We start from the raw sequence: 12,183 nt of genomic DNA on the forward strand, positions 1-12,183 counted from the left end.
ATGCCCCAGACACTCAGAGGCAGGTCAGTTGCGATGGCTCGCTATTGTGGGAGTGTCTGTTTTTATGCTGACACAAGGGTGACCGATATCTGTTTTCTTTCTCCCCAGTTTGGCGTTCTTTTCTTTTGGCTGTGTTGGGTCTTTGTTGCTGCGCGTGGGCTTTCTCTAGTTGCAGCGAGTGGGGGCTGCTCTTCGTTGCGGTGCGCAGGCTTCTCATCGCGGTGGCTTCTCTTGTTGCAGAGTGTGGGCTCTAGGCACGCAGGCTCAGTAGTTGTGGTGCACGGGCTCAGTAGTTGTGGCTCGCGGGCTCTAGAGCGCAGGCTCAGTAGTTGTGGCGCACGGGCTTAGTTGCTCCGCGGCATGTGGGATCTTCCCAGACCAGGGCTCGAACCCGTGTCCCCTGCATCAGCAGGTGGATTCTTAACCACTGCACCACCAGGGAAGCCCTGGCATTCATTTTTTGAAGAAAATGTTGAAATAGCAACTGACCCCTCACTCTCCCTCGCTTAGCCACCCTGCCAGTGCAGGGCCACATCAGCTGCTTCAGCCCAGCTTTGCGCTGTTCAACTCCATGGGAAGGAAGAAGATGAATACAGCATCATCTCTGCTTCTAGTGGGGAGACGGGGTAGCTATGTGTATACAGACGCATGCAGGTACACTCAGAGGTGAACGTGAAGTGCATTAGCAACACAGAAGTTTGAGTGCTTGTTTAGACCTCTCTCGCATGACTACAGTGGGCCCCTTCCTGGTCTTTCTGCCAATAAAAGGAGTGGAAAAATACGTTATGTGTATTTGATAGTAAGCAGGAGAATTAAAAGAGTACCACTTACAGAAAAGTTTGAAAACCACTGCTCTAAGGCTTCCCTCCAATCCCATGTCTGTTCTGAAAGAAGTCTCCCCTGTCTTCCTGAGTCCACACACTGAGCAGCTTTTCAATCACAATGTGTGATCCTGACTTTGAGTCTCAGCCTTTGGACAGCATCCCACTCCTCTGTGCACCATATGAGGCTCCAGGATCTGCCCTCAGCCCCATCTGTCACTGGTCACCACATGCACGCCACCCATGGCCACACTGTGTAAGAGCTTTGGTATTTAGAACTGGAGCAAAATCTAGCTTAACTTAGCCATTCATTCTGAGAATGTATTGATGTCAGTATTTAAGGAATCTGAGAACTTACAGTGAAAAGTACTTTGTAAATCAGCTTTACATACCGTTTTCAAAATAATCATTTATATAAAGATATAGAAATGTATTTGTCACTCAGCATTCACTGAAGTGCTTATTGTATGTTCTATTGTGTCCCTGCTGTGGAAAAACTACTCAAAGTCCTATCAGCTTTCTCTGGGAAGGCTTTCTAGAGAGGACATGTGTATTAGTTCCCTGTTGCTGTGTAACAAATTACCCCAAGATCTAGCAGTTTAAAACAACGAACACTTATGATCTCACAGTTCCCCTGGATCAGGAATCCAGGAACGGCTTTGCTGAATGGTTCAGGCTCAGGGTTTCTCAGGAGGCTGCAGTGCCCTGAGGCTTCCAAGTTCACGGTCATGGTTGCTGGGAGGCCTCAGATCCTCCCTGGCTGTTGACATGAGGCCTCAGTTCCTTATCACCTGGACCTCACCATCAGCTGCCTGCGTGTCCTCACAACATGGCAGGCATCTTCCCTGCGATCAGGTGATCCAGGATAGGTGGATGGATGGATGGATGGATGGATGGATGGATGGATGGGTAGATGGATGGATGGATGGATGGATGGATGGCTGGATGGATGGATGGCTGGATGGATGGATGGGTAGATGGATGGATGGATGGATGGATGGATGGATGGATGGATGGATGGGTAGATGGATGGATGGATGGATGGGTGGATGGATGGATGGATGGATGGATGGATGGATGGATGGATGGATGGATGGATGGGTGGATGGATGGATGGGTAGATGGATGGATGGTTGGATGGGTGGATGGATGGATGGATGGATGGGTGGATGGATGGATGGAGATTGAGACCAAGGCAGAAACAGCAGTCTTTTTTGCATGCTGTCATTCTCTGGTGATCACACAGACCCACCCTGGTACTGTGGGGAGGGGTCTGCGCAGGGTGCACGTCCCAGGAGCTGGGAGTCATCAGGACTCTTGGAAGCTGGCTGCCCCACCTCTTCCTAGAGGGGTCTTCAAGGACGTAGTGGAAGTGCATTGGTATAAAGTCAGTAGCAGGGGAAGCTGAGATTAAAGGGCACAACGTGCTCACTTTTTTTTTTTTTTTAAACCAGGACTCCTTCTCTTTTGATTTTCATTCCTTTCCACCACCCCTCGTAGCGCAGATTGGGAAATACACAGGCAAATGGCCGCAGCGGTCCCCTCCTCCCAGCAGACAGGCAGTCGTACAGCTCACGATCAAAAACACTGGCAAGGGCTCCCAGGCCTGCTGCCTCCGTTTTTTTTCAGCCTGCGTATTTCCTGGGTGTCTAGAAATATAAAGCTTGGGTATCATCAGGACCATTCTAGAAGAGTGGAATTGCCAGGGAAACTGGCTGCTCAGGGAACTGAGTTTTCTGGGTGCTATGGTCTCCAAGGGAACTCCCCTGGATTCTCCTGCCAGTTGATTGCTCTGGGTGGACGGAGAGACGGCCTCCTGCTTCCCAAAGTGGGGCTGCCTTTCCTGCTCTGCCGGTCAGTCGGTGAGTGGTGGGGCAGGGCGACCCCTGGGCCCGTTGCCTCATGTGACCCGGTGTCCCAGTTAGTGTCTCTCTCATCCTCAGGCAGGTCCCAGAGGTGGCCCGGGGCAGAGCGTGTGTGTCATCGACGAGGTGGGGAAGATGGAGCTCTTCAGTCAGCCGTTCATCCAGGCCGTTCGCCAGGTGCTGTCCGCCCCGGGGACTGTCGTCCTTGGCACCATCCCAGTACCCAAAGGAAAACCGCTGGCCCTCGTGGAAGAGATAAGAACCCGAAACGACATTAAGGTGTTCAGCGTGAGTACCCCCGGGCCTCTCTACCCGCAGGCGTGGAGCGGGTGCCCTGAAACAGCACGTGGCTCTAGATACACCTTTGGCTTTGAGTTAGTGGTATTTTTTCCTCTCGCGGCAGAATATAGGTGAGTTATAGAAGCGAAGTTATACCTCTGCTGGATGCCAAAGCAGACGTGCCTACGGGGAGCCGCCTGAGGCATCTGCCCCTCCTGCGGTGCCCTCCTCACCAGGCGCCGGGGCCTTGCCAACATCAGCACCCGGGCAGCAGTGCTCTGGGTCTGAGTGCATCTCCCCCCCGGGGCGATGAGGGCACAGCGGCGAATAAGTGCCGTCTCATGTTAAAGGTTTTTCCCTTTGAAACTGGCCGCCTCCTGCTTGTGGGGAGAACCTGTGGCTACAGTTTGAAGCACCGTCTCCAGATGCTGTAGAGTAGCACCGTCCAGAGAAGTTTCCACTAGGGTGGAAATGTGCTGTCTGCACCGTGCGGTGCCGTGGCCATTAGCCACATGGGACTATTTATATTTAAATTAAACTGAATTAAATTAGAGAAATCTTTTCCTCAATCACACCGGCCACATGTCAGGTACCCAGCTGGTAAGACACCCTGCGCGGAACGGATGAATCTGGCTCTGGGCGCGGCCCAGGACCTGTCTTCGCCAGCCCTCAGGGGCTCTGGGGCCCCTGCAGTGGGAGGAGCCCTGGGGCGGAGCACGTGTGGAGGGTGCGTAGGTCAGGGGGCAGCATCTGAGCCAGGTGTCGGGGACTCCGGTGGCACTGCTGGCGCTTTGCCCACAGACTTGCTTTTCTCTCCCACCGTCTCTCTGTGCCCCTCTTTGTCGGGCACTGTCCTCCCTGGGCCGCCTCGGTCGGTCTGCATCAGTGCGCCCACATCACTCTGCTTGTCCCTGTCTGCCACCCCCCGGCTGGCACCAGGTGAAACAGTGGGGCTGGCAGGGCCACTTCTGTGGGAGGGCCGGGCGTGTGCTCTAGCTGCAGAGAGCCAGTGAGCGCCTCACACCGCTGGTTACTTGTCCCCAGAGCCGGCTGGCCCCAGGGGACATCCACATGTTGTCACCCAAGTGTCCAGGGTACCTTTGGGGCAGTAGACAGCCGTTAGGGTTATTAGACCAGCCAGACTTGGAGAAATCTGTTTGTGCGTTGTTTTATTCATTTATTCTCTCACTTGGTAAATATGGATTGAGCATCTCCTGTGCGCTCGGCCTCGCACTAAGTCTTGGTGATGAACAAGACAGACCAAGTCTTTGTCCTCATGGAGCTGACATTCTAATGGAGGGGCTAGATAAGAGAAACGTAAGCAAGCATTTAGGCAATTTCAGATATGGATAAATGCAAAGAAGGTAAACGCAACACCAGGGCACTGTGGTCACTGGGGACTGGCAGTAGGGGAGGGAGGTGGTGAACAGGGGTGGCCTGAGAGCCGGGCAGGGTCACTTCCTCAGTGGACATGGGCCTTGTCTGCAGAGTTGTATGTTACCTCCTCTATCTGTTATTTCACGTGGCTTCCATGTTAAGAGTTTTGGGTTGTGATTGTCGAGTTTCTGTGGAAATAGAGACAATGAATAATGAGAGATCATGAAAAACAATTAGTCTTCAGGTCAGACAGCTTCCAGGCTGGAGGGCTGGGGAAGCACTGATGCTAAAGTCCAAGGCCTGGCTGTCTCTGCAGACTAATAACCCGACAGTGGGATTGCGGTTGACTCTTACGTTCAGAAACCAGTGCTGTATATTAAGACAACACCACATTTTCACTTCTTTAAGCTAGGAGGTTATTCTCTAGGCAAGGTAATCCTGGCTCCTCATTATGTAAAGTGATTAGCTTCTGATTAATTCTGTAAGCGACCCCATTATTCTTGTCTTTCTTGTGTTCCTCTGGGGCTCATGTGATCTTTCGGTGCATATTTTATAAAGGAAGAATCTTATTTTCCTTATCTGCAAATTTAGAGGCTGGATTAGGTGCTTCTTTGGTCCTTTCCCTTTCTAATATGCAACAAAGTTACCTGAATTCATTTTTGAGAGCATCCTTTGCATCCGACACTTAGTCCATGGTACAAGCACATGTGAGGTGTACTCCCTTCCCTCAAGAAAAACAGACCAAGGGACAGTCCAAATCTGGAGGTGGGAAGAGAGATTTGTGTGAACAGGAGTAGGGAGAGTTGTCCGGAAGGAAGTGGTTCTTGGCTGGGTTTTAGAAGGGGGAAGTGGGGAAACGAAGGAACATTCCAGATCAGGATTATGTTATGTAAAATGCGGAGGGCAGCTTCCCTGTGCTGACAGATGATGTGGAGATGGGACTGAAGTCATGATATTGGGAAAGTATTCACAATAACTCAAAAGTTATTCACATTATCTAGACTGTTCTTCTTAACAGGGCCAGGTAAACAGAGCCTTACTTTTCAGAAAAACCCCTGAGGACACTTCCAGTCCTAGACAAAATGGAATAGACACACTGCTCCCTGTCCCTCCTCCTAAGTCAGATAAAAACCTTGGACGTTGTATGTAAAACAGACATAAGAAGACCTGAATGGTAGAGGGAAGAAGGCACACTGGCCAGGGACCTCAGGACCCCAGGAACAGCATGAGAGACACAATTGGAAATCACTTGTCATGCCAAGAACCAGGAAAATCAGCCAGAGTGAGAGAAACAGCGACATGCCAACAGTAAGACGTCATAGATGTTGGAACTATAGGGCAGAGATTTTCAAACAGCCATCGTAAAAATGCCTCAGTGAGCAATTACAAACCCACTGGAAACAAATGAAAAATAGAAATTCTCGGCCAAGAAATTGAAAGTTTCAACAAAGATACAGAAGCTGTAAGGAAGAATGAAATGAGCATTTTAGAATGTAAAATACAGTAACTGAACGCCGAAGTCCGTGGGTAGACCCACCAGCAGAATGGAGATGACAGAGGATGGAATCAGTGAACCTGAGGGTGAAACAGTAGAAATTGCCCAAGAAAGAGCAGACTAAAAAAATAAAATCCGGGGCTTCCCTGGTGGCGCAGTGGTTGAGAGTCCGCCTGCCGATGCAGGGGACGCGGGTTCGTGCCCCTGTCCGGGAGGATCCCACATGCCGCGGAGCGGCTGGGCCCGTGAGCCATGGCCGCTGGGCCTGCGCGTCCGGAGCCTGTGCTCCGCAACGGGAGAGGCCACAACAGTGAGAGGCCCGCGTAATGCAAAATATAAAATAAAATAAAATAAAATAAAATAAAATCCAGGGCCACGGGGACCTGTGGAATTCAGTAATATAGAAACTTCTATCCTGGTGCAGGTTCAGGCGTTGAAGCTTCCCTTCCTGAAAGTTATGTTTCCCTCTCAGAAGTTTGGTTAACTGTTTTCCTCATTTCTTCTGTAGTTTAATGCCAAGTGTAGCCACTGAAAACTGTTTTAAATTTATTTCAATATTAGGTTATGGGAGACCACATGTCAGAAAACATTTAATGGTAATGTCAGTGCTGCAGAGACGAGAGGTGAAGACCTTCATGGGTCCAGATTCCGAGCAAGAGCTCTCGTACTGCTTTCATCCTTGTCTGACTTACAACATGAAAAAATATGTCTCTCCCTGCCAGTCACTTCTAACAAAAAAATGTGAGTTTGGTCATGTTGGTGGCATTTCCAAAGCATATTTCACTTGACTTCCTGTGAAATCTCTCCTTCATGGAGATGCTGGAGAATGTTGTCCGCTGAGGGGACAGGAGAGAGGAGAGATGCCCAGAGTCTCAGGAACAGGGATTGAGCTGCCAGGGTGGCCACCAGTCCTGGGGCACCTGGGGGAGGTGCTGAGGTCCATCAGTGCGTCAGGGACGTCACGGCAGCCAGGTCATCAGTGAGAGCTGGCAGGCCTTGTCCGAGATTGTTCGGTTAGTAGGGGTACAGCCAGGATTCAGACCTCGGTCTGTGGACTCCCAAGCCTGAGCGTTACTGTAGCCCTGATGTGTGTTACCTTCGTGGGTAGGGGTGGTTCAGATGATTTAAAATCTAAGATCCCTGGAAAGTACTTGGTCTTTCTACTTTAGAAAAATGTTACTGTAACTAAAATCTGTTCTACTGTTCTGAATTCAGAGCCACTTAAACTTGTTTTTGTCCATAAAGCAGTTTTTCTTCTTTTAGTTTTTGCCCGTGGATTGCAAGATCACAAGAAAAATGGGAACTAGGTCCCAGCTTCCCTCCAATTTGGAAATTTTTAGACCTCCTCTTACTCTTCCTGGCCATGGGTTTTTTTTAACCAAGCAGGGTATAAACCATTTTCATCTCACCAGGAATTTGATGCTGTTTCTGGGTCACAGACTCCTGTAGGTACAGGAATGAGCATACACCTGCCAACCTTTAGGTCAAAAGTCAGTAGGCAGGGTTTTCTGTAGAAATTAACAAGCTAATCCTAAAATTCATATGGAAATTCAAAGGACCCAGCTCAAACAATCATTAAATGTTGGAAGACTCATACTTCCTGATTTCAAAACTTACTGCAAAGCTACAGGAATCAAAACAGTGTGGTGCTGGCACAGGGACAGACACGTAGATTGTCAGAATAGAGTTGAAAGTCCAAAAATAAACCCTTGCATCTGTGATCAACTGATTTTCAACAAGAGTGCCAGGACAAGTTAATGAAGAAAAAATTGTTTTTCAGCAAAAGGTGCTGGAAAACTGGACATCCACATCCAAAAGAATGAAGCCAGACCCTTACCTCACATCAGACACAAAAATTAACTCAAAACAGACCATAGATCTACATGTAAGAATGAAACTATAGAACTCTTAGAAGAAAATATAGGAGTAAATCTCTGTAAAATTGGGTTAGGCAGAGTCTTATTTGTTACAACACCAAAAGCACACGTGATGAGAGAAAAGTAGATAAAGTGAACTTCACCAAAATTTAAAATTTTGGTGCTTCAAAAGACACTGTCAAGAAAGTAAAATGACAACCCACAGGATGGGAAAAACTATTTAAGAATCATATATCTGATAAGGGACTTCGTGTATCCCAGAATACATAGAGAACTCTTACAACTCAATAATAAAACAACAAATAAACCAATTAAAAAAGGAGCCAAGAATCTGAAAAGACGTTTCTCCAAAGATAGACAAATAGTCGATAAGCACATGAACATATGTTGTAACACCATGAGTCTTTAGGGCAAGTGCAAACCCAAACCACAGTGACCTAGTACTGCACATGGCTGGGGTGGCTCTAATGAGATGAAGGGGAAGAAATGGAAAGTAGTGTCGGTGAGGATGTGGAGAAACTGGAGGCCTCATACCCTGCTGCTGGGACTGTAAAAACGCAGCAGTTTGTCAAAAAGGTAGGCGTGGGATTACCCTATAACCCAGCAATTCCACTTCTAAGTGTGTGCCCAAAAGAATTGAAAACGTGTGTTCAAACAAAAACTTGTACACTGGTGTTCATAGCAGCCCTATTCATAACAGCCAAAAAGTGACAACCCAAATGTCCATCAACTGATGAACAAACAAACAAGATGTGGTGTACACACACGATGGGGCGTCACTGGACAGTAAGGGGGAATGACGTGGTGACGTATGCTCAATGTGTTTACGTCACGTGACACCAAGGGAAGGAAGCCTGTCACAGAGGATTCCACACTGTATGATTCCATTCTGCACAAAATGTCCAGAATAGGCAAATCTATAGACAAAAAAAATAGACTAGTGGTCGCCAACACCTGGGGGGAAGGAGTGAATGTAGTGATTGAGAGTGAGGGTAATTGGGGGCGGGCGGGGAGGGCGTGATGAAAATACTCCAAATAGATAGTGCTGATGATTGCATGACTGTGAATCTACTAAAAGCCACCGAATTCTGCCCGAGGTTGAATTTTTTGGTATATGAATTATAGCTCAGTAAAGCTACGCTGTACACTCACACAGAATTCAGGACACCCAAACAAAGAACCATCACCTCTCCTTCCTCCTCCCCCGAGAGAAGTGGCGTTGCCACGGAAACAACCATCGCCCCTCCTGCCGCCTCCCCAGAGAAGCGGCGTTGCCATAGAAACATAGTCCCATCCCTGCCATGGGCACTGGGTTCCCGAAAACCCCACTGGCAAAATAATTCTTGGTTTAGAGCCTTTAAACTTCAAGGGAAAGTAGGGTTAGAGGGTTTGAGTTCATGAATGAGCCTATTTTTAGGTTCAGTAAAATGAAATGGAGACAATATGAGACGGAGAGACTAGTAATACTTTTGTTATGTGTTCATGTATAATAATGAGCATTGCCAAATTAATTTCTTTTTTCAATCCCCTGCTTATTTAAAACTTGTCAGGGTACCTCCCACACAGTTTCAAGGAAATGTATGTGGTTTTGTTTTGCTTTCTTGCACATAGTGTATACATGAATAGGCATTTTTTTTCCCCTGCCTATTCCTCTGTCCATATGTTCACAGCCTTCCTGACGTTATGGCGCCCAAGTCGTTGACTGGTAGGCCAGTCTTAGGCCCTTCCCTGGTCCCAGGAGGCTCAGAGCAACTCAGATGCCTAATAGGCCAGAGTCTTCATAATCTGTATTGAACCTCTCAGCTCTATTTCAAAGACCCTCCTCTGCTTAGAATATAATAAGCATTGATGGAGCACCCACCCTGTGCTAGACGCAGGAGGAATGTGACACAGCCCCGTCACCCTGGAACTCGTGGTCCAATTTTCTAGGGGCCCGAGGCCGGGCCCCTCCTGCAGCCCTGGGCAGGGCACGGTGGGAGGAGAGGGCGAGGACACCGGGGTCCTTTCTGCAGTCGTCCTCACCTCCTTTTCCCTCCCAGCCCCCAGTGCCCTCTTCTCGTTAGCCTCTCAGGGAAGGCTTTCTGCAACCAGAAGTCTGGGGGTAGAATAAAAAGTAGACCAGAATTCTCCCGAAAGGGAAGGGTCCCTGAGTTGACAGATGATGCTGTGCTTGTTCTCGCACTTGAGAGTTTGTCTTGGGTGGACAAGGAACATGATAACACTGAAAACGGTTTCACATAAAGATCTTACTGCATAATTTTCAGAAATCATCTTAGAAAAATCAAAGGGGGTGGCAGAATATTAGTATTCTGTTCATCGGTTTTTAGTGAGAAGTCATCCTCAGAATGTGTCTTTTCTAGTTTTTATTGTTTGTTCTTTTTCTATGCAAGGCTTGGAGACATTCTCTGCGCGTTGGGGGCGGGTGGACCCTGTCCCTGCTGCAGCCCCCAGCTCCCGGAGGACGGTGGGCGGGGCTCCAGCAGGACACCTGCGTGACAGCGGAACTGTGGCCCTGCAGCTTGGCGGTGCTCTCTGGGGCTCTTTTATCATCTCTGAGCCTCCCGCCTGTTAAATCCTGCTTCTCTGCAGGCCTCCGCTGGGCCACTTGAACAGCCTGCACCGAGGACCGGGGTTTTGGGTAGCAGGGTTTCCACCTCATCACCCTTCACTTCCCTTCATCCCCCCGCCCCAGCCATCCTTTCCGAGGGCTGAGGGCTTCAAAGACTGGAAGTGAAGCCTTAGTGATGACGCAGGGGAAGAAATCCTACCAGCAGCCTGCTGACCCTGTTTCTTCACGTGTCTCATCGCACCAGCTTCGGTTTACACTTGAACGACGTGAGAAGTGTCCAGTGCGGACCTGCTGACCCCCGGTGCCCGAGATCCACCAGCGGCGGCTCCTCTGAAGCTGGATGGAGGGGCCGGGGCCTCCTTGGGGACGCCGAGGGAGCGGGCCTGGCCCCTCCTCCCCCCACCCCCGCTGCCACCGTTGCCCCTGTTCTTCTTCCCTCTTGGGTCCCCTCTCTCTCCTCCTCTCCCAGCTCAGCATCTCACCCTCTCTCTCACGTGTGTGAAGGGGGTGATGAAATGTCCCCGTCAGAGGAGGTGGCCCTTCTGGGCCCGCAGTGAACCCTCGGGGACCCTGACGGCAGAGCCTCGGGGACTCCTCGTGAGGCCAGGGCGGAGGCGGGGGCTGAGGGCCCGCGTGTCCTCCCGCCCTCTCTGCGTGCCGCTCCGCCCCGCTCCTCCGTCCACGGTGGGGGCTCCCTCGGATGCTCTCCGCAAGAATGGGCTCGGGCCAGTGTAAGCCAGAACGGCGACGAGGCCTCATGCGGCTGGGCAGTTTGTCATCAAGGCGAAGACGGGGCGGATGGTCCTCCTTTCGGTGGAGCCAGGGCTGCCGGGGGTCCGGTGGGCGGCGTCCTCGGACACCACCGTCAGGGGCCCGGCCTCCGCCGCCTGGCTCCGTCCTTTCGGGACTCAGACGGTCAGGAGGTCCCCGGGGCCGTGGGCAGCTCTGGCGCGGCAGAGGCGCCGCGCTCTTGCAAGAAGGATGTGGGATGCAGGGGCCCCAGGCGGTGAGGTCCACCGCGTGTTTCCTCCAGACGCGCGTTCACCTCCCGTGCCGGGGCCCCTGCCCCCCGCGGTGGGGGAGGGCCTGTAGTGGGACCAGGCCCGTCTCCTCGGAGACCACGCACCCCGACCTGCTCAAGGCTTTCCGGCCACACGCACCTCCTCTCCGCGTGATTCCCTGCTCGGCCCTTCTCTCTGCCGGTGCCCTTCTCCCGGCGTCCACCTATCGGATGCAGCTCGGGCATAACCGCCTGCGGAAGCCTTTCCCGGCCCCCCAGCTCCCCGTGCCTTCCAGACTCTCTTAGGGACCCTCTGCAACCCTGCTCTCACTGCTGCCCACGTCTGCCCCCCGTCTGGTCTGCGGGCCTCATGAGGTCAAGGTCCTGGTCTGAGTCTCGCCATCCCCAGCACCTTGCCCACCAGCAGAGTGCGCTGAATGTTGTGCGGGCCGCCGAGGAAGGCACTGGTGATGGGAGAGAGGTGGCCCCCCCCCCCCGTGCTCAGGGCGCAGCCCCCACCCAGCTCCCTGGGGGCGTCTGGATGCTCGAGTTGTACTACGTGGACCTGTGGTAGTGACAGAAAGAAAAATATAACAGATCATCGGAGAGAGCTTCAATAAACTTAGTTTTGTTTGTTTTTGTAACTGTTGATTATAGAGGGTGCACACCGGGATGCAGGGGCCTGTGTTCTAGTCTGCACTGCGCCCCCGCTACCTCCGAGATCTCAGGAAAAGCCCTGCTCTTCTCTGGGCTTCTGCTTCCTCATCATTCAGATGCAGGGTTGACTGGTGTCAGGGGTTTCTTGCAACGTGCAGATTTGCTAGGCTCACGGAGGGGTGAGTAGATTACTGACCTTCAGAGCATCCCAGAATCCTGGCTGTGACCCAGCGCCAGTGGGGC

At 51.1% G+C, this 12,183-nt stretch overlaps 1 protein-coding gene across 1 annotated transcript in view; it reads left to right on the forward strand.

Moving 5' to 3' along the window:
• NTPCR (nucleoside-triphosphatase, cancer-related) overlaps positions 1 to 12,183 on the forward strand; it is a 38,584-nt gene that overhangs the window by 25,320 nt on the left and 1,081 nt on the right. Inside the window, exon 4 of the mRNA XM_060107834.1 lies at positions 2,765 to 2,974. Within this exon, the coding sequence (XP_059963817.1) occupies positions 2,765 to 2,974 (210 nt within the window). The remainder of the gene's footprint in view (positions 1 to 2,764; positions 2,975 to 12,183) is intronic.

This window comes from Mesoplodon densirostris, chromosome 1, assembly GCF_025265405.1.
Source record: "Mesoplodon densirostris isolate mMesDen1 chromosome 1, mMesDen1 primary haplotype, whole genome shotgun sequence".
In the NCBI taxonomy this organism is placed as follows: domain Eukaryota; kingdom Metazoa; phylum Chordata; class Mammalia; order Artiodactyla; family Ziphiidae; genus Mesoplodon; species Mesoplodon densirostris.